We start from the raw sequence: 22,952 nt of genomic DNA on the forward strand, positions 1-22,952 counted from the left end.
CCAGTTCTGGTCGCCCTGCTATAGGAAGGATGTTATTAAGTTGGAGAGGGTTCACAAATGAATTGTCAGGATGTTGCTGGGAATGGAAGGTTTTAGTTATATGGGTAGGCTGGGACTTGTTTTACTGGTGTAGAGGAGGTTGAGGAGTGACCTTATTGAGATTTATAAAATCATTGGGGGCACTTACAATGACTAGCAAAGGTCTTTTCCCTAGAGTGAGGGAATTCCAAGCTAGAGGGTGTATTTTTTTAAGGTGAGAAGGGAAAGATTTAAAAAAGACATGAGGGGCATCTTTTTTACACAGAGAGTGGTTCATGTGTGGAATGCACTTGCAGAGGAGGTGGTGGATGCAGGTACAGTTACAATGTTTAAAAGACATTTGGATAAGTACATAAATGGGAAAGGTTTGGAGGGATATGGGCCAAATGCTGGCAGGTGGGACTAGTTTGGTTTGGGAACATGGTCAGTGTGGATGAGTTGGACTGAAGGGTCTGTTTCCATGCCGTATGGCTCTATGACTGTGACTCTGTAACAGGGGAACCCAGGGGTCTCACCAACTCCCTGGGGATCCAAAGTTCTAGAGAGAAGAGCAGGAACACCCCAAGAAATCATTCTTTAAAGAGCTTGGTAAGCAGATGAAAGCAGAAGAGAAAGTGTGGTAAGTAAAAGAAAGGAACAACAAGAAAAAGTTGCAAATGTAAGTCAAATATAATAGTCATGGACTATCAGTAAAAGGATTCACCCTGAATCCTGACCAGCTGAGAGCTGTAGCAGAGAGGCAGCTACCAACAGATGTGATATGGAGTGTTAGATTTGTGACCGTGTGGGAAAGTATTTGACTAACTTATCACCTGAGTGTGAGCATTTATGCAAGCTGACCGCCAAAGGTGTGCAACAGGACAGGGGCAAAGAGCAAGTCGCAACTTCCTTTCAACTTAGCAACAACAGCTCGAGCTGCTGCGGATATCATCGATCTCGTAGAAACGTTGAATCTGGAAGACAAGAGTCTTGCTGTCATCAAGCATTCACCACCGGAGCGGTACGCCACAAAGAGGGAACATCACCTCAGGAATGAGCAGAAGCTCATTGACAGCAACTAGCATGCATGTCAGTAGGACAAAATCTGACCCCCATAGAACTAATTGCTGATCATGTTCAGAGGCTGATGGAATTGGGAACAGACTACAGCTCAGTCTTGTTAATGAATAATGTTTTTTTTATATATTGGGTAACTTGTCACTACAAATGATAGGAGACAGTGAGGTCTGCAGATGCTGGAGATCAAAGTCGAGAGTGTGTTGCTGGAAAAGCGCAGCAGCTCAGCAGGCAGCATCCGAGGGGCTGGAAAATCGACTTTTCGAGCCGGAGCCCTTCAGGAGTGAGGGGGAGGTGGGAGGAGATCCCGGAGGCTCCTAGCCTCATTCCTAATGAATGGCTCCAGCCCAAAAAGTCGATTTTCCTGCTCCTCGGATGCTGCCTGACCCGCTGTGATTTTCCAGCAACACACTGCAAATAATAGTGCATGCATTTTTGGTTTGTCTTTTTTCTAATGAAAATGGACGTATGTGGAATAACATACCTGCATATAGCGTACTTCTACCTCCAGTGTTCATTGCATAAGAAATGAAACTGTCACTTTTATGCACTGCACGTGTGTGATCAGAAGTGAAACATTACACCTTTTGTTTTTCGTTAAACCTGTTACAGAAAATGTACAGAATGGGTGACACGGTGGTTAGCACTGTTGTCTCATAGCGCCAGAGACCCGGGTTCAATTGGCAACTCTCTGTGTGGAGTTTCCACATTCTCCCCGTGTCTGCTTGGGTTTCCTCCGGGTGCTCCGGCTTCCTCCCACAATCCAAAAATGTGCAGGTTAGGTGAATTGGCCAAGCTAAGTTGCCCATAGTGTTAGGTGAAGACGTAAATGTTGTGGAATGGGTCCGGGTGGGTTGCGCTTCGGCAGGTCGGTGTGGACGTGTTGGGCCGAAGGGCCTGTTTCCACACTGTAAGTAATCTAAAAAAAAGCGTCACATTGGACCCAAGGCATTAACTTTGTTTCCCTCTCCTTAGATGCTGCCGGACTGCTGAATTTCTCCAGTGTATCCTATTTATGTAAGAAAAAAGCTGCTGGCCTTTGGATTTTCTAGATTTTCCTCAAAATAAAACCTAAAAATATTCACCAGAAACCTGTAAACTGATGTCATCAGGTGCCCCACTGGCCTATTGGTAGAATGTTTTTGACTTAATTGGAGACAGCGACCAAGTCTGCATTTGCATCAGTTTTGAAAGAAGAATAAACTCAAACAACCAAAGATCCTCAGACAGCACCTTCCAATCCCACAAACATTTCTATCTAGAAGGTCAAGGGTACCACATACATGGGACACCACCACCTGAAAGTTCCCCCTCTAAGCCACTCGCCATCCTGACTTGGAAATATATCACCGTTCGTTCAGTGTCACTGGGTCAAACGCCTGGAATCCCCTCCCTAACAATGTTGTGAACAAAGTTAAAAATCACACAACACCAGGTTATAGTCCAACGGGTTTATTTGGAAGCACTAGCTTTCGGAGGACAGCTACCTGATGAAGGAGCGGCACTCTGAAAGCTAGTGCTTCCAGATAAACCTGTTGGACTATAACCTGGTGTTGTGTGATTTTAACTTTGTCCACCTCAGTCCAACACCGGCTCCTCCACATCATGGTCAACAATATTGTGGTTTTACCTAACTGACAGCTCACCACCACCTTCTCAAGGGCAGCTAGGGACAGTCAGTACATGCTGACCCAGCCAGCAACACCCACGTGCCATTAATAAAAACAAACTATGTCATTTCTGAGCTGGTGTCAGGCAGTGCTGACACAGAGTTCTGGCAGCAGGCCTTTTTCTGGATCTGAATGCACAGTACTATACTGTCCCTTTGATATCCATCCAGGTTCATACAGTCTACCTTGAATACAGACATGGGTCGGTAAAATATCCCTTCACTGTGAGGCCAGGCTCACACACACAGCTCTCTTAATGCACACACGAATCCATTCAATACTGATTTTAAACTGCAGCACGATCTGCACAAAGCCCTTTTTGTACAGGCATTAATCTGCACAATGAGTGTTTTGCACAAGCTATATACACATGGCTGTACAATGTAACGTTGTCACATGCTGCTGTTTTAACAAATGGGGTCCGACTTTCTTTAACACGAGCAGAGATCACCCCATGATGTAGAAAGGTTCAGTGTTTTTTCAGTACAGAGCAACTTATACATAGTGCCCCACTAATCTGTCCATTCAAACAGAGGTCTTACAGTTTTAGGGACGGGAAGCAAGAACATTTTTTTTATAGCACCTTTCAAAACCTTCAAGCACTTTTGAAGGGTTGTCAGTGTTGTAAGTTAACAAAGGCAGCAGATAATGGGTGCACAGTGAGATCCCACAAACAGCAATGTGGTAGTGAGCTAATGATAATGCACTCTGAGTTTAAACAGTGCCACTCATGCAGCTGGCACTTTATCACAGCAGACTGCATCTGGGCTCAGCCAAACAGCAGTGTTCATAGGAAGGCGCAGTCCCAAATGAAACGAAACTGACACCTTTATGTGTGCATGTGACTTATAACAGTTACCCCTTTAGGACAGCATTGTATGCCAGTGACAGTATCATAATGACTACAGATGATGAATTGTATACGGGCAGGATGAAATGAGGGAAAATGAGTCCTAGGTTGGTACGTTTGTCCATGGTACCTCAGTGGAAGGGCGCATGTGCACCAGTTTTATCGTCTTGCTTTTTTGCCCGTTTCCTGTGTGATTACAATGCCAGTTTAGGATGCTGGACGTGTCCCTGAGAGAAATTCTGTGATGGGGCAAGCTATTCTGATCATCAGCGACCCTGCAGCAGCTCAAAGTGGGCTAGGGAGGAAGTTCCTGGTCATCATGGAGACACGATCAATATCACAGATAAAACATTCCTACCTAACTCCACTACCATTAACATGACTTAACACAAGCACCTTCATGGCACCAGTGTTTATTTTTCAGATATATACTTCTATGATAGTGCATGCATTTTTTTTATGAAAGGGGAAGTGTTTGGAGTAATTTACCTGCATATAGTATACAAGCTAACTAGTAGTAATCATATGACCTGTACCTCCGATGTTCAGTGCATAAGAAATGAAACTGACACTTTTATGCATGTGTGTGATCAGAAGCGAAACATTACCCGTTTGTTTGTGGCAGCCATTAAAACCGTTACAGGAAATATACATTAACTTTGTTTCCCTCTCCTTACATGTTGCCAGACTGCTGAGTTTCTCCAGCCTTCCTGTTTATATGTAGGAAAAAAGCTGCTGGCCTTTGGGTTTTCTAGATTTTCCCCAAAATAAAACCTAAAACCAGAAACCTGTAAACTGATGCCATCAGTTGCCCCGATGGCCTATTGGTAGAATGTTTCTGACTTAATTGGAGACAGCGACCAAATCAGCATTTGCATCAGGTTTGAAAGAAGGAGAGACTCAAACACCGAACATCCTGAAATAGCACCTTCCAAACCTGCAACCACTTCTATCCAGAAGGACAAGGGTACCACATAAGTGGGAACACCACCACTCTATAGTGGTTTCACCTCATCTGCAAATGCACCCCATTGTTGTTTTCTTTGAGAATGCCATTTCTAAATGTGCCTCATGGTAAGAGTCACAAGGAATTTGAAACCTTGCTGTAGGAAGGAGCAAACTTGTGATTATATATTCAATGTTCATGTTGGGTGCCCAATGTTGGGACATGGCTCAGCTTGGCAGTTTGGCCATCCCTTGTTTACATATGGTGTCAAGGGGATTGTCTGATATCCCTTCCCCTGGGACTAATTGAAGTGTCATAGGTGGCCTCCAAGTTCCATATAGACTGTGCCAGTCTGCACTCTGAAATGGACCCATGTGTGGACAGTATGCTTTGAACCCGACGTTGCTCACTTTAGCTGACTGTTCACCCTCTTCACCCACTCTGTCCAACATGCTCTATTCTGCAACCTTCCCAGTTCCAAGGCTCACCCCATCTATCCCTATGTGCCAGAAACACAGGTGTTGGCAGTGTGCTGCTTTCTCCACAGCAGGTTGGTCTAACCATACAGGAGGACCAAACTATGGATTGCCGAGCACCTTCAGAGGAATACGTACAACATAGAATCAGAGAATCCCTACAATGTGGAAGCAGACCATTTGGCCCATTGAGTCCATACTGACCCTCCAAAGAAGCTATGTGCAGTTCTGGTCAAAACGTTAAAGATAGTTGAACTACTTGAATGTTAGAATTTTTTGAGCAGGTAACGAGCAATTTAGACAAAGGAGAGCCAGTCGACATGATCCATTCGGATTTCCAGAAGGTCTTTGACAAGGTGGTGCTCTGGAGGCTCCTAAATAAGATGAGTCCATGGTGTTATGGGTAAGGTACTGGCATGGATGAAGGATTGGCCGCTGGCAGAAGACAGAGACAAGGGATAAAGGGGTCTTTTTCAGGATGACAGCCAGTGACTAGTGAAGTTCCACAGGGGTCAGTGTTGGTACCACTGCCATTCATATTATACATTAACAATGTGGATGAAGGAACTGATGATATTGTTGCTAAGTTTGCAGAAGTAGGTGGAGGGACAGGTAAAGTGTTGAGGTGGGGAAGCTGCAGAACGACTCGGAGAAAGTGAGGACTGGAGATCAGAGTCAAAAAGTGTAGCGCTGGAAAAATAGAGCAGGTCAGGCAGCATTCAAGGAGGAGGGTCGACGTTTCGAGCATAAGCTCTTCATCAGGAATGTGGGGAGGGAGCACAAAGGGGCTGAGAGATAAATGGAAGGGAGGTGGGGCTGGAGGGAAAGTAGCTAGGAATATGATAGGTAGATGAAGGTGGGGACTGATGGTGGGAGCGGAGGATGAAGTGGATAGGTTGGAAGGGAAGATGGACAGATACGACTGATGAAGAGGGAAGTGCTGAGTTGGAGGGTTAGATTCTGGGATAAGGTGGTGGAGAGGAGATAAGGAAACTGGTGAAATTGGCATTGATTCCGTGTGGCTGGAGGGTCCTAGTGGACAAAGAAGTGGCAGATGGAATACAATGTGGGAAAGTGTGAGGTTATATACCTCAGTAGGAAGAATAGAGGCATCGACTATTTTCTAAGCATGGAAGGCTTCAAAATCTGAAGCGCAAAGTGACTTGGGAGTCTTAGTTAAGGTTAACATGCTAAGATTCATTTAGCAGTTAGGAAGGCAAATGCAATGTTAGCAATCATTTCAAGAGGGCTAGAGTACAAATGCAGAGGTGTACTGCTGAGGCTGTATAAGACTCTGGTCAGGCTACATTTGAAATATAGTCTGCAGTTTTTGGCCACGTATCTAAGGAAGGAATTGCAGGCATTGGAGTGGGTCCAGAGGATGTTTACCACAAGATCCTGAGAATGAAGGGCATGTTATACGAGGAGTGGTTGAAGACTCTGGATACTTGGAATTTAAAAGGAAGTGGGGGGGGGGGTGACCTCATTGAAACTTACCGAATACTGAGAAGCCTAGATAGAGTGGATGTGGTGAAGATGTTTCCAATAAGTAGGAGAAACTGGGACTTGAGTGAAGGGGCGACCTTTTCGAACTGGGATGAGGAGGAGTTTCTTCAGCCAGAGGGTGGGTGAACCTGTGGAACCCATTGCAGCAGAAGGCTGTGGAGGCCAAGTCATTGAATGTATAAAGACAGAGATCGATAGGTTCTTGATTAGTGAGGGGATCAAGGGTTACAGGAGAAGGCAGGGGAGAGTTGTGTTGAGAAACATATCAGCCATGACTGAATGGCAGAACAGACCCGATGGGCCAAATGGCCTAATTCTGCTCCTATACCTGATGGTCTTATGATTACAAGTGACTTCAACCCAGCAAAACATGAGATGCAGGATCTGTTGTGTGAGGTTGTGTTACAAGTGAGGTTTTATCGCCATACTATAGGAAGGATGTGGAGGCACTGGAACGGGTGCAGAGGAGGTTTACCAGGATGTTGCCTGGTATGGAAGGAAGATCGTATGAGGAAAGTCTGAGACACTTGGGGCTGTTTTCATTAGAGAAAAGAAGGTTTAGGGGTGACTTGATTGAGGTGTACAAGATGATTAGGGGGTTAGATAGGGTTGACAGTGTGAACCTTTTCCCGCGTATGGAGTCGGGTATTACAAGGGGGCATAGCTTTAAATTAAGGGGGGGTAGATATAGGACTGAAGTTAGGGGTAGGTTCTTCACTCAGCGAGTCATGGAATGCCCTGCCAGTAGCAGTGGTGGACTCTCCCTCTTTATGGGCATTTAAGCGGGCATTGGATAGGTATATGGAGGATAGTGGGCTAGTATAGGTTAGGTGGGCTTGGATCGGCGCAACATCGAGGGCCAAAGGGCCTGTACTGCGCTGTATTCTTCTATGTTCTATGTTCTATGTTTTGGGTGTCCGGATTCCTATACAAACACTTTTTTCTTTGTTTATGAAGGATTAATGGGATTATACTTTGCTGTATGTTTGAAATTCTTTGTGTCATAAGTAAGTGGCTTGGTCTATTTTATGATTTCTTTTCTTCACAATTTATTATACTGTTAAAACAAAATGTGAGGCATTGCGTGTTTATATTCCAGTGAGACACCAAACCGACAAAAACCAACAAGCAATCAGTCAAGCCAGGTTTCTGACTGTGATCTGTCGGGTACCATAACTGACATCCAAATACCCTGTGGGTAAGAAGCTCCCCCAGCCCCAGCATGTTGGCGTGATGAAGGGCTTTTGCCCGAAAGGTCGATTTTCCTGCACCTCGGATGCTTTTCCGGCACCACTCTGATCTAAACTCTTGTTTCCAGCATCTGCAGTCCTCATTTTTGCCTTGTTCGCTTAACACGCCCCTCGTAATCATTGGAGCATTCTTAAATTACATAAATCTTTGACATTCTGATCCAGTCAACCTTCAAATGAGAAGGACTAACCCTCAGGACCCTTACCCTGTCACCAAGTCAAGACAGCCACTTCTGTTGAATTGCAGTTATGTCCCTCTCTGTCTACATTCCCACATTGAGAAGAGTTTGAACAGAAATAGCCCTGATGTGAGTCAGGACAAAGCTTGCTGCTGTCCCAGTCTGTTCGCCAGGCAGCCTTTTCAATCCTCTCCATTCATACAAGGAAAAGAAACATTGAAAATTCAGCCTTTTGAAACCCCGCATAATAATCCCATTCTCCTGCAGCGTGTGGACGAAGCTGGATTTTAGCCCACTGCCTTCTGTTTTTTGATTGCACTGAATGAAACAGCACCTTTGACAGTTTAATTGAAGCCTGAGTCCCCAGGGCTTGAAGTCCCACAGGACTTGGTGTGCTTGAGTGACAGCAAGCCTGGCCTGTGCTTATTGACGAGTGAGTCATGCTGCTTGCTGACAGAGGGAAGTCGAATAGATGCACTTGTCCGCACGGCAGGAGCACTGAGCGAGCACGGTCGAGAGCAAATTGCTTTCTGCTGGCAAGGGAAGCGAGGGAAGCGAGCATGCTGGAACCAAGTCATCAGTCAACTCCAAAACTCACCAGAGCTTTGTGAATAAAAGTAAACAGTCAACCACAATTATCAGACACACTCAAAAAAGCAACGATCCATCAAATCCAGACCAAGATTAATTGCGGCTTGTAAACACACTCAGGAAACATTGATAGTCTGTCTCAAATATACACATCAAAAGACACATTTTTACATGCAGACAGGGTTTGACAGGGGGTGCGTGCAGAGTGGTGTATGTGTGTGTGGACACACCTTCAGACAATGCTGGCAAAGACCTGATGCCCAATAAGAACCAGCCCAGTGCCCAGAGAGACTTGGTATCTGTGGTGTTTTCTGAGTTGCCCATTGTGGTACCTTATAGTATGTAGCTGAAGGTTTTTTGAGGGTTCTGAAATTTCACTGGACATAAAATGTTAACTCTGATTTCTCCTTTTTATTGCTTAAACTAAATTTACATCTTCTGTTTAATTTATATGATAATTGCACATTTTGGGAGAGAGAGGGCTCACATCTTAACTGGAAACCTTGGGAAGGCAATGAAGCTAGACTCAGGATTACATGTTGAACCATATTTCAATAATTGTTTCTGAGCAGCAGAGCAGAAAGAAGGAAATAACAAATAACCTGTGATAATAAGCGCTAGAACTCTCTCCTTCTCTACCAGTTTCATTCATCATCTCAGAACACAATACCTGGTGTAAAAGCAAACTGGTGAAATAACATTGACCAAGAATTCAAAGTTATCCACAGATTCTGCTACAGCTAAAGAAACGAGTCAACCATTTATCTATAGTCCCAGGTTAAGAATCTAATACCTCAAGATCCCCAAAGACTCTAATTGCCTAATGTTTTTGTGTGTACTTGATGCTGGATTTCCAATATTGTATCCCTTGGGTTAGTCAGTAAGGAACATTCGCTTCATTTCACTTAAGAAAAACTTGGTAATTGGATCCTTCATTTTCTGGTGAACTAAATTTTAATTCATGTATGATCACTGCATGTCAGAAAGAAATGAAAAACAAATTTTGTAACTGAATGAGGAAGATTAAGAAGAGGGGAGATAATTCTGCTTCCTCACCTGATTGCAACAGTGTTTACCATAGAGTCATAGAAATGTACAGCACAGAAACAGATCCTTTGCTCCAACTTGTCCATGCTGTCCAGATATTGTAAATGAATCTAGTCCCATTTGCCAGCGTTTGGACCAAATCCCTCTAAACCCTTCCTATTCATATACCCATCCAGATGCCTTTTAAATGTTGTAATTATACCAGCCTCCACCACTTCCTCTGGCAGCTCGTTCCATACACACACCACCCTCTGTGTAAAAAAGTTGCCCCTTAGGTCCCTTTTAAGTCTTTCCCCTCTCACCTTAGACTTATGCCCTCTAATTTTAGATTCCCGTCTCCTGCAGAAAAGACCTTTACTGTTCACCCTATCCATGCCCCTCATGATTTTATAAATCCCTATAACGTCAGAAGTCACATGATATCAGGTTATAGTCCACATAGCTTGGAGACTATAGTCTCCAGAGAAAATAGTCCCAGCCGATTCAGCCTCTCTCCATGGCTCAAATCCTCCAACCCTGGCAGCACCCATATAAATCTTTTCTGAAGCCTCTCAATTTTAGCAACATCCTTCCTACCCTAGGACCTACGGGAAGCTGGTATCAGTCTATCTGCTCCCTCTGGAGCGTAGAAAATGGGACTAGATTAATTTAGGATAGCTGGTCGGCATGGACACTTGGACCGAAGGGTCTGTTTCCCTGCTGTACATCTCTATGACTGTATGCATAGAACTCCTAGTCTCCATCCAGAGGTTGTGATAGAGACACTAGTAAAGAATTAGGTGGATATAAACAAAGGGACATGTACGTTAATCCCTTCAGAACACTCATCTTCTAAAACAGTACCTAGTCAGGACCAAGCCCGGTGCCAATAACTTCCATTAAAATGTAGTTCATTACAAAATGGAGGATCCAGTTTCTTGAGTGAAAAGAAGGGTAATTTTATTACTGACTAACCTGAGAACAAGGTAATGAAAATCAAACATCAGACACACGCATGAACACAAGTAATATGTTTTAAAGAGCGAGTGACTGGCATCTTTTACGGCTGGAGGGACAGATTCACAAAGCAAGCATGTTGACTGATGGACTTGCACAGATTTAACCCTCATCCTTTGGAGGCTTCTGCAATTGCTTCATCCTCATCTCTCTTTTTTTTTCAGATTAGTCAAGTGCTGGGAAATGAAATGAAATTCACCATGCGAGAGCCTTTGGGTCTCAGGTACAATGTCTAATGTTAAAATAATATATGATTAATTAACAAGTATTACCACAGTGATAATGGTATTGAGCAGTGGTCCCACTGTCTGAGACAATGGACAAGGTTGGTCACTGTCCTTACCAGTCTTATCACTCTGCTGGTCCCAGGTTTGTCAAAAACGTCCAGTGTCACCAGTTACCCCGGTCGTGAGGGATTGTGGGGAGCGGGGGAATGGAGAGGGGGGAGTAGGGAGGATGAGGAGGGGAGGGAAGAGGCAGAGGAAGGGATGGAGAGAAGGTGGAGGAGTGGAAGAGGAAAATGGGGAGAAGGTGAGGAGAGAAAGGGTACAGCTGGGGGAATGTGAAGAGGTGGGAAGGGGGAGAATGGAGGGGCGTGTGGGTAAGGGGACCAGAATGAGGTCAAGAGGGAGGAGAATCTCATATTGTGTGAGTTAGGCCTCATCAGTCTCACTGACTTGGGTATAGGGTGTTTGTATACACAGATGCTGTCTATACAAACTACTCCCTTGTGTTCTGCTGTTTTAATTTTGGAATACATTTGGAGAGGGACATCTTGAGTGATTTTGAAGCATACGAGGCACAATAACCAAGTATGCGAAAGTGAGGGACTGCAGATGCTGGAGATCAGAGTCGAGAGTGTGGTGCTGGAAAAGCACAGCAGGTCAGGCAGCATCCGAGGAGCAGGAGAGCCAATGTTTGAGGCAAAAGCCCTTCTTCAGGAATCAATAACCACGTACAATAGTCTTTTATTGAAAAAACTTGAATGAAATATAATTATTTCAAAATATAATGTAATTTCTGAAAGAAGTGGTCAAGTGAAGCTGTGTTGTACATTGAGCAGCACACTCCCTCCTACAGGCCCAGATAACATAGTCCGTGTAGTATCCACAGCACTCAGGAAGAGGGTGTGTTTGTGTGTCATTGTCATTGTGCCATTATATGTGTGGCATTGGGTGTTTATCATTGTGTGTATTATTGTATGTGTGTGTGTCATTGTGTGCGTGTTATTGTATGTGTGTATATGTGTCATTGTGTGTTTTATTGCATGTGTGTCATTGTATATGCATATGTCATTGCTTGTGTGTGTTATTGTATACTATGCGTGTCATTGTGTGTGTGTGTCATTGTGTTATTGTATGTGTGTGTCATGGTGTGTGTGTGTGTGTGTCATTGTATGTGTGTGTTATTGTATATGTGTGCGTCATGTGTATATTATGTGTGTATCATTGTGTGTGTACATGTTATTGCATGTACATGATTCCATGTTATGGCCTGTATTTCACTGTGTGTGACTGTATTTCACTGCTTATGTTTGTCTCTCACTAGTTATGTAGTTCCTGTTTGTATGTTGCCGCGTGTTTTTCATGTTGTGTGAGACTGCCTCTGAACCTGTCACTATGGGCGTACTAATCGCTCTGTTTGATTCTCTATAGGATATGGCAAGTGGTGTCAGCCATCATGTTCAGTGTTGTTGGCGTAACGGTGAGTGTCCACTTGTTTAACATTACTCACTGCATGAAGCAATGATACAGTGTGGAGGAAGGGGGTGACGAGTTTAGACCCTGTGTTTTATTGGAGGACCCCAGACTGTAATCCCTCATTCACATTGACCTGGCCAGGCTGGAAAAAAACTGCAGCCGAGATGCCATAGTCTCCATTGGGATTGTTGTCAGACAGGAGGGGAGCACAGCTGCAGTTGGATTTAACTCAGAGTGTTAATTGCTAAATGAATCACCAGCTAATCATTTGCAAGATGGATATTTCCAGCGGAGTAGGGAATACTAATTAGGAATACCAACCGTCGCAGGAGAGATTTGGGAGCACAAACGATATCAGTGAGTGGGTCAGTTTATGGGTTGTTTGCCTCAGATCAGATGTTACATATCTCCCTCAGAGAAACCAAAATTTCCGAGAATTTGAAGGCAGAATCTGCCAGGAGAAGGGGGAGGGAGAGAATGCTGAATTGTGTCCGGCTGTACGTCCAGCTGATTGATGTGGGTTAGACGTTGGGGGTAACTGCACTGTGGGACTCTCCTAGCCATTGAGACATTACAGCACACATTCAAGAAATTCCATCTATCCCATTACCTCAATGTATTCCTGTCAACCTGCACCATTGTCTTACTCAAGTGCCCATTCAATTTCTTTCAAACCCTTGATCGTTCCTGCTTCCCCTGCGCTGGTTTGAGGTGCTGTCTGGATGAGAGTAATGTAAGGCTGCAGATTCGATGTGCAAACTGACCGTAGCACTGTGGTGCAGCAAGTCATTCAAGTCGGGGAAGTAAGAAAGAATATGGGAGAAATATGTAATAGGAAATTGATACCATTCTCAGGGCAGGACTTGGCAATGGGAGGGAAAGGATCCACGGGTTGTAGCACACATAGGTACCTATGAGATAAGTGGCAATGAGGAAACAGGTTCTGAACAGAGAAAAGGCGCTACATTTAAAAGCAGAACCTCAAAGGTTAGAATTTCTGTGCTATTGCCTGAACCACACGCAAAGAGTACCTAAAATTAGAGAGATGAAAATGTGGTTTAAAGAATGGTGTGTGTGAAAAGTGGGTTCTGGTTCATGGGCCACAGGTACCAGAATTGGAGAAAGTGGGTGATGTACCATTGGGACAGTCTATTGCCAGAACCGCGCTGTGATTCCTTATGTTTAATGCTTCGTTAAGCTATTTTTGCAAACCACATAGCGAAGGACATGGAGGTGGTTTTAAATAAAACAGTGGAGGAGGGAAAGGGTCAAATGTGGCAATTTGTGGTACATCAAACATTAGAGCCAGGGTAATAATGTGGAAAATGAGGGTCGGAGAATGGAACAAAGAGGGTAGAGAGGAAATAAAACACTAGCAATACAGCAAAAATCACAATGAGTGTTACGAAGGTAATGAAAAGTCAAAACTAATGGCTCTCGTGTATAGCATTCATAACAAAGTAAACAAATTGATGGTATACCTTAAAGTAAATTAGGGCAGTCTGAAAGCCATTAGAGAGATGTGGCTCCAGTATGACAGGAATTAGCTGCTCAATAGTGAAGGTTATAAGGCATTCAAAAAGACTGTGAAGCTAGGTATAGGTGGTGGGGTTGCACTATTAACCAAGGATGGCATTGGTACACTAGTTAGATAGGATCTTGCTTTAGGAAATCTGTAGAATTGGTTTGGGTGCAGGTATAGTAAGGGAAAGAGGTGGACAGTGTAAGTGGTTGAAAGACCCCCTAACAGTAATCACAAAGTGTGGAAGAAAGTGTCCAAAAAGAAATATCGGATGCTTGTGATAAAAGGATGACAGTAATCATGGGTAACTTTAATCTACAAAGAAACTGGAAAAAAATCAGAATGGCAGCCATAATCTGGATGAGGAGTTCACAGAATACATTATCATATTTTGGAACCAACCTGAGAACACGTTATATTAGACTTGGTATTAAGTAATGGGACAGGATTGAGCAATGATTTCAGAGTTCAGATATCAGCAGCTACAGTATGACTAAATTTTATGTCATTTTGAAAGGGAGAAGATTGGGGCTTAGACAGATGTTTTAAACCTAAATAAAGGCAACCATTTGGGTGTGAAAGCTGAGCTATCAGAAATGGACTGGCTTAAGGCTGGGAGAATAGATCAATAGAGAGACTTAATGGAAGATTTAGAATTGCTCAGAATAAGTACACACCTATTATAAAGAAAGACAGGACTCACCATCCATAACTCATTAAAGAAGATAGGGAAAACGTCAAACTTAGTGAAAAATGGTAACATTGTGTAATAATGAGTAGCAAGTCCGATAATTGGTCAGATATAAAGAGCAGCACAGAATGTTAAAAGGAGGAAGAAATTAGACAAGGAGAGCAAGCTGGCCAGAAATGTAAAAATGGATAACAAGAGTTTCTGCAGGTACTTAAAAAGGAAAAGAGTCCATGAAGTGAGTGTTGGTCTTTTGAAGTGTGAGAATGGGGAATTACTAGTGGATGATAACGAAATAGTGGATGGAATGAACAAATATTTTGTTTCGATGTGCCCAACAGAGGATTCAAAAATCTTCCAGTAATATAGGGGGTGGAAGGGAGAGAGAGGAACCTAGCAAAATCCCAATCATGAGGGAAGTGGTGCTAAATAAACTGAGGGCTGACAAGTCTCCCAAGTCCAAGTGGGTTGCATCCCATAGTCTCAAAGGTTATTAATGAGGTGATTGGTGCAATTCCTTATATGCCGGATAGGTTCCATTAAACTGGAAAGTAGCAAATATAACCCCTGTTTTCCCGTTATCTTGATGTCTGTTATGGGGAAGGTATTAGAATCAACTATTAAAGAGAGTATAGTTGTGCACTTTGAGAAATTCAAGATAATCAGGGAGAGTCATCATTATTTCATCAAAGGGAAATCATCTTGCAGTAGTTTACCAGACTTCCTTGAAGGAATAACACAGAAAGGGGAACCTGAAACCGCGCAACACTTAGAGTTCCAAGGAGACATTTGATCAATGGTTACTATAGAAAATGGAAGGTGCTGGGGTAGGGACAAGATATCAACAAGGATAAGAAGATTTGTGTCAGTGTCTTAGATGAGGGAAATGAGGGTAGATGAATTGAATGCAATGTTTCCAAATTTGCAGATGGCACTAAGGCTGGGTGGCAGTGTGAGCTGTGAAGAGGATGCTAAGAGCCTGCAGGGTGACTCGGACAGACTGGCTGAGTGGGCAAATACTTGACAAATGCAATATAGTGTGGATAAATGTGAGGTTATCCACATCGGTGGCAAAAAACAGGAAGATAGATTATAATCTGAATGGTAGTAGTTTCGGAAAGGGTGAGATGCAACGTGATGTGGGTGTCATGGTGGCACAGTTGCTGAAGGTTGGCAGACAGGTACAGTAGGCTGAAAATGTGTTGCTGGAAAAGCGCAGCAGGTCAGGCAGCATCCAGGGAACAGGAGAATCGACGTTTCGGGCATAAGCCCTTCCTCAGGTACAGTAGGCAGTGAGGAAAGCTAATGGTCTTCACAGCGAGAGGATTGGAGTATTGGACTGGGGATGTCATGCTGCAGTTATACAGGGTCTTGGGTATTGTGTGCTGTTTCAGTCTGCTAGTCTGAGGAAGGGCATTCTTGCTATTGGAGTCCAGCGAAGGTTCACTAGCCTGATTCCCGGGATGGCAGGACTGACATGAGGAAAGACTGGATCGACTGGGCTTGTATTTAACTGGAATTTAGAAGATTAAGGTGGGTCCTCACAGAGACATGTAATGGGACTGGACAGGCCAGATGTTGGAAGAATATTCCTGATATTAGGGAAGTCCAGAACTGGGGGTTACAGTCTAAGAATAAGGGGTAAACTACTCAGAACTGAGATGAGGGAGAATTTCTTCACTCAGAGAGCTGTGAACTTGTGGAATTCTCTCCAACAGGAAGCAGTTGGGGCCAGTTTGTTCGATATACTCAATAGGGAGCTGGATGTGGCCCTCGCAGCTCAGGGATCAAGGGGATATGGAGAGAAAATGGGAATGGGATACTGAGCTTGCATGATCAGCCATGATCATATTGAACGGTTGGGCAAGCTTAAAGGGCCGAATGGCCTACTCCTGCTCCTATTTTCTCAGTTTCTAATGTGAGTGTTATTTAAATGGAGAATGACTGTGGAAGGTGCCGAGGGATTTAGGTGTTTAGTGCAGGAGTTGCAAAATAATCAGTCTGCAGGTACTGTCCCTAAAGAAGAGGGCACATGGAATACTATCCCGTATCTGTTTATACAGGGCATTTGTGAGACTTCATCTCAAACACAATGTGCAGTTTTTGTTCTCCTTATTTAAGGGAGGTGGTGGGTCCCAACTGAGGGTCTGAGGAAGGGTCACCAGACCCGAAACGTTAACTCTGATTTCTTCTCCTAGGTGTAGCCAGACCTGCTGTGCTTTTCCAGCAATTTCTGGCTTTGTTTCTAACTTACAGCATCCGCAGTTTTTGCGCTTTTTATTTGGTATTGTCCTTGTGCCCATGTCACCACTGTCTCCCTGTTCCATGGCTGTGACAGGTCCTTTTCTCTGTCAATCTTGTGTAGGTCTGGCTGGGTATATTGTGCTGACTATGAGCAGTGACTGTGCCTGTATCTCTGTTTCAGGCTCTCATCTTTCCCAAACGTCTATATGAAACTGTCTTTGATGAAGATGGGTCCAGCACCATAATGGCAGTGAGACTGTATGGCGGGGCCCTTCTCAGTAAGTATCATTGACAACAGTGTCCCTAGAGCCCATTTCATGCACTCTACTAACGGAAGTCCACCTTAAACCTATTGCATACACTGTACAGGTACAGTCCACCTTAATTCAGATGGACAGATTGGATGTAGGGTAGGCTATTTGCCTATTGAGCCTGTCCTGTGCTTGTGGCCAATCGAACATTTCAATGAATTTTACTAAAACTTTCTCCATGTATGTTACTGGTAATCTGAAATCCAGCAATTTCTACCTTACACTTACTCAAAGATTGGCCTCCAGACTGAACAGACAGCAGTCCACCTTAAACCCCCTGCAAACACTGCACATAAAGCAGTCCAACTTAAATCAGTTCCACACACACTGTACAGGCAGCAGTCCACCTTAAACTAGTTCCACACACTGTACAGGCAGCAGTCCACCTTAAACTAGTTCTACCTACTGCACAGGCAACAGTCCACCTTAAACTAGTTCCACACACTGTACAGGCAGCAGTCCACCTTAAACTAGTTCTATCTACCGTACAGGCAGCAGTCCACCTTAAACTAGTTCTACACACTGTACAGGCAGCAGTCCACCTTAAACTAGTTCTACATACTGTACAGGCAGCAGTCCACCTTAAACTAGTTCCACACACTGTACAGGCAGCAGTCCACCTTAAACTAGTTCCACACACTGTACAGGCAGCAGTCCACCTTAAACTAGTTCTACACACTGTACAGGCAGCAGTCCACCTTAAACTAGTTCTACACACTGTACAGGCAGCAGTCCACCTTTACGTCATTGCACACCATTGTGCCAAGAGAATTCCACCTTAAACCCACTTCTGTAATGGAGTAAGCCACCTTCAAACTCTCATACACGCTGTCCAGAATACAGTCCATCTTAATTTTATTATTAATGATTGCATAGGGAGCCGCCTTAAAGCCTGTGCAGACACAGACCGCCTGCATTGTGAGATGATTTGTCTGTGAGCAGGTTTGATATGGGCCATACCCAGCTCAGTTCACTCCAGGCTACTCCCTGCTGGTTGTTCAATATCTGGTTCTGGGTGAGGGACAGTGTGCTGCAGTTACACCTCGGGTTATTGGTGTGAGCCCCTCATTGTACCAGCCTGCGATACTGGCACCAAGTGGACTTTCCACGCCCTCTCCTCTCAGCAGGTCACCAATTTGCCCGTCTCGTCTCTGCATTCCCTTCAGCTCATCCTCAGTGGCTGTGCCTTCACTTGCCCCCAGAGTCCCTTCCTTAAGCCTTTCTTTCCTTATATATCCCCCCTCCTTCCATAAACCTCTCCCACCCTGTCCTTCTCCCAGTCTCTCCTTCTCCTACCCACTCCTCCTTGCTGTTTCCTGTGTGAAACATATCATTATAACTCCTGGGAAGGGAGCTTCACCCCTCCTGCGCCCTCCGGTGGGCAGACACGGACTCTGCGGGGACTGGATGAAGGGCAGAGGGGGTGGTGGGTGTGGTGTCATCGTGTGGTGGAGAGAGGGCAGTGGGAGATCCCACAGTGAGGCTGCCCTGTGAGGCTGGCACTGTGTCTGCCCTGTAGTCTGACCCTGTTCTCCTCCCTTTCTGCTGCAGGCATTTCCTTGATCATGTGGCACGCATTATACATGGCCGAGAAGTTGATCGTGCGGTGGACGCTCCTCACTGAGACCTTTTATTTCTCAGTGCAGTTTATAGGTGGGTTCTCAATGAAAGTGCATCACTGTAAGAAATGACCAATGCTGCCCTTCCATTACCCTCCCCCCCCCACCCCGATCCATCAGGTTCCTGCTGTCCCCCTCCCTGATCCAGAGTCCTGCCCCTTCTCTTTCTCCTCCTCCTAGACCTACTACCCTTCCGATCCTCTCTCCCATCGACATTAATCACGGACATCGCTGGCTGGGCCAGCATTTCGTACCCGTTGAGAAGGTGGTGGTGAGCTGCCTCCTTGACCCACTGCAGACCACTCGCTGTGGGTTGACCCACAATGTTGTTAAAGAGGGAATTCCGGGATATTGATCCAGCGACAGTGAAGGAACAGCAATATATTTAAGGACCAGGATGGTGAGTGGCTTAGAGGGGAGCTGGCAGACAGTGGTGGTGTTCCCATGTATGTGCTGCCCTTGTCCTTGCAGATGGAAGTGGTCATGGGTTTGGAAGGTGCTGCCTGAGGACCTTTGGTGAATTTTTGGCAGGCACCTTGTAGGTAGTATACACTGCTGCGACTGAGCGTCAATGGTGGAGGGAGTGGATGCTTGTGGATCTGCTTTGTTATGGATGGTGTCAAGCCCCTTGAGTGTTATTGGAGCTGTACCCATCCAGAGAAGTGACAAAAGACCGTAAGACATAAGAGCAGAAGTAGACCATTCAGCCCATTGAGTCTGCTCCATCAGTCAGCGAGATTATGGTTGGTGTGATCATCCTCAGTTCCACTTTCCTACCTTTTTCCTGTTATCCTTGATTCCCTTTCCCGAAGAAACATCTGTCCATCTCAGCCTTGAACTACCGTGTCCCTCTATCAATTTCACAGATTGACTATCGTCCAAAAGAATAAAATTCCTCTTCCTTCTGTCCTAACTGAGTGATTCCTTATTCTGAGATGATGTCCTTTCGTCCTGGACTCTCCCATAAGGAGAAACAAACTCCCTGCATTGACCCTGTCAAATGTCCTAAGAACCTTGAGGAATATTCTATCAAACTCCTGAATTGTGCCTTGGAGATAGTGGACAGGCTTTGGGGAGTCAGTAGGTGAGTTACTCGCTGCAGTATTCCTAACCTCTGACCAGCTCTTGTAGCCACAGTATTTACATGTCTAGCCCTGTTCTGTTTCTGATCAATGGTAAACCCCAGGATGTGAAGAGATGGTGGTTAGATTGTCTCTTATTGGTGATGGGCATTGTGTAGCATTTGTTTGGTGTGAATGTTACTTGCCACTTATTAGTCCAAGCGAGGATATTGTCCAGATCTTGTTACATTTAACTGCTTCAATATCTGAGGAGTCACGAATGGTGCTGAACATTGTGCAATCATCGGTGAACAACCCCATTTCTGACTTTATGATGGAGGGAAGCTCATTGATGAACCGGCTAAAGATGGTTGGGCCTAGGACACTACCCTGAGGAACTCCTGCAGAAATGTTCTGGAGCTGAGCTGATTGACCTCCAGCAACCATGACCATCTTCCTATGTGACTGTAAGAGTTTGCCCCCTAATACCCATTGATTCCAGTTTTATTAGGGCTCCTTGATGCCACCCTCAGTTGAACTCAGCTTTGACGTCAAGGGCTGTCACTCTCACCTCACCCTCTGGAATTCAGCTCTTTTGTCCATGTTTGACCCAAGGCTGTAATGAGGTCAGGAGCTGGGTGGCCCTGATGGAACCCAAACTGGGTGTCACTGAGCAGGTTATTGCTGAGCAGGTGCTGCTTGATAGCCCTGTTGGTGACACCGTCCATCACTTTACTGATGATGGAGAGTAGACTGCTGGGGCGGTAATTAGCCAGGTTGGATTTGTCCAGCTTTTTATGTGCAGGACATGCTTGGGCAACTTTCCACTCTTACTGGTGGATATTGAAATCCCCCACTCAAGAGTATACTATGTACCTCAATCATCCTCATTGCTTCCTCCAAGTGGTGCTCAACATTGGGTCCTACTGCCCCACTTTTTGCCCTTCATCCTTAGGGCCCTACTGTCTGTCCTGTTCCCTCCTCCTCAGGGTCCTACTGCCTGTCCTGTTCCCTCCTCCTCAGAGTCCTACTGCCTGTCCTGTTCCCTCCTCCTCAGGGCCCTACTGTCTGTCCTGTTCCCTCCTCCTCAGAGTCCTACTGTCTGTCCTGTTCCCTCCTCCTCAGAGTCCTACTGCCTGTCCTGTTCCCTCCTCCCCAGGGCCCTCCTGCCTGTCCTGTTCCCTCCTCCTCAGGGCCCTACTGTCTGTCCTGTTCCCTCCTCCCCAGGGCCCTACTGCCTGTCCTGTTCCCTCCTCCTCAGGGTCCTACTGCCTGTCCTGTTCCCTATCCTCAGGGCCCTACTGCCTGTCCTGTTCCCTCCTCCTCAGGGTCCTACTTCCTGTCCTGTTCCGTCCTCCTCAGGGCCCTACTGCCTGTCCTGTTCCGTCCTCCTCAGGGCCCTACTGCCTGTCCTGTTCCGTCCTCCTCAGGGCCCTACTGCCTGTCCTGTTCCCTCCTCCTCAGGGTCCTCCTGCCTGTCCTGTTCCCTCCTCAGGGTCCTAGTGCCTGTCCTGTTCCCTCCTCCTCAGGGCCCTACTGCCTGTCCTGTTCCCTCCTCCCCAGGGTCCTACTGCCTGTCCTGTTCCCTCCTCCCCAGGGCCCTACTGCCTGTCCTGTTCCGTCCTCCTCAGGGTCCTACTGCCTGTCCTGTTCCGTCCTCCTCAGGGCCCTACTGCCTGTCCTGTTCCCTCCTCCTCAGGGCCCTCCTGCCTGTCCTGTTCCCTCCTCCTCAGGGCCCTACTGCCTGTCCTGTTCCCTCCTCCCCAGGGTCCTACTGCCTGTCCTGTTCCCTCCTCCCCAGGGCCCTACTGCCTGTCCTGTTCCGTCCTCCTCAGGGTCCTACTGCCTGTCCTGTTCCGTCCTCCTCAGGGCCCTACTGCCTGTCCTGTTCCCTCCTCCTCAGGGCCCTCCTGCCTGTCCTGTTCCCTCCTCCTCAGGGTCCTACTGCCTGTCCTGTTCCTTCCTCCTCAGGGCCCTCCTGCCTGTCCTGTTCCCTCCTCCCCAGGGCCCTACTGCCTGTCTGTTCCCTCCTCCATCTCAGGGTCCTACTGCCTGTCCTGTTCCCTCCTCCTCAGGGCCCTCCTGCCTGTCCTGTTCCCTCCTCCTCAGGGTCCTACTGCCTGTCCTGTTCCCTCCTCCTCAGGGCCCTCCTGCCTGTCCTGTTCCCTCCTCCTCAGGGCCCTACTGCCTGTCCTGTTCCCTCCTCCTCAGGGCCCTCCTGCCTGTCCTGTTCCCTCCTCCTCAGGGCCCTACTGCCTGTCCTGTTCCCTCCTCCTCAGGGCCCTCCTGCCTGTCCTGTTCCCTCCTCCTCAGGGCCCTCCTGCCTGTCCTGTTCCCTCCTCCTCAGGGCCCTCCTGCCTGTCCTGTTCCCTCCTCAGGGCCCTCCTGCCTGTCCTGTTTGTTCCTCCCCCCCTGGCACTTGGCCAGATTGTGGGCAGACAGCTGCAGTTATCAGAAAGTGTGGAGCTAATGAGGAATTGCTCCATCCTAATCCTTTGGAAAATTATCCCGGGAATCTCTGTGTGCATAACAATGCCAGCCCAATTTCCCTGGAGCTTGGTGTCTACACTCGGGGCTTCCTCCAGGAGCAGGGCGTGGTTGGGCAGTGGGTGACTCGGTCTCCTTCGTTAACTCTTTCTGCTCCAGGGGCCAAAGGGACAGCATTGGCGACAGCTCCCAGTGTGGGAGCACCGACCTGCTGTGGTCATACAGCTGACACTCGGCACTGTGCAAACTGAAAAATCTTGCAAGGCCAGGAGGTCATGCAGAAAAACACTCTTCGGAAGCTGATCCCAGGCTTTGAGAGTAAAGAGATGTCTGCTGTGCGGAATGCAAGAGGGACAAAATCTGTTTGAGCTAAGTGAGGTCTGGAATTGAATAGAATCAGCTCATGCTGTGGCAGTGGTGAAGATTGGCCACCAGGTGGCAGTGGTGGTCTAGGGAGTGTGGGCAGGCAGTTTGTGAGCTGCTGTGAGACAGTCGGAAGGTGGTACCAAACTCTTAGTTACTGATGTCTACGTTACCAGCCAGCACACTGCTGTGTGGCCAGCATCACTGTTTCAGTTTACTCAGACACATTTCTCAGTGAACGTAGAATTTGTGATGCTGCTCTTTAGGGCGGCACGGTGGCACAGTGGTTAGCACTGTTGCCTCGCAGCGCCTGAGACCTGGGTTCAATTCCCGCCTCAGGTGACTGACTGT

The 22,952-nt window shown here is 46.2% G+C and overlaps 1 protein-coding gene across 6 annotated transcripts in view; it reads left to right on the plus strand.

Moving 5' to 3' along the window:
- LOC122557975 (tumor protein p53-inducible protein 11-like) overlaps window positions 1–22,952 on the plus strand; it is a 194,281-nt gene that overhangs the window by 164,141 nt on the left and 7,188 nt on the right. For all 6 annotated transcript variants that reach the window (XM_087996788.1, XM_087996786.1, XM_087996785.1 and 3 more), the window contains 4 exons: window positions 10,771–10,829; window positions 12,262–12,310; window positions 16,942–17,038; window positions 18,623–18,724. In XM_087996788.1, the coding sequence (XP_087852914.1) occupies window positions 10,771–10,829; window positions 12,262–12,310; window positions 16,942–17,038; window positions 18,623–18,724 (307 nt within the window). The remainder of the gene's footprint in view (window positions 1–10,770; window positions 10,830–12,261; window positions 12,311–16,941; window positions 17,039–18,622; window positions 18,725–22,952) is intronic.

The sequence above is a fragment of the Chiloscyllium plagiosum genome, unplaced genomic scaffold, assembly GCF_037043375.1.
Source record: "Chiloscyllium plagiosum isolate Xiang-an unplaced genomic scaffold, Cpla_swu_hap1 HiC_scaffold_18, whole genome shotgun sequence".
Taxonomy (NCBI): domain Eukaryota; kingdom Metazoa; phylum Chordata; class Chondrichthyes; order Orectolobiformes; family Hemiscylliidae; genus Chiloscyllium; species Chiloscyllium plagiosum.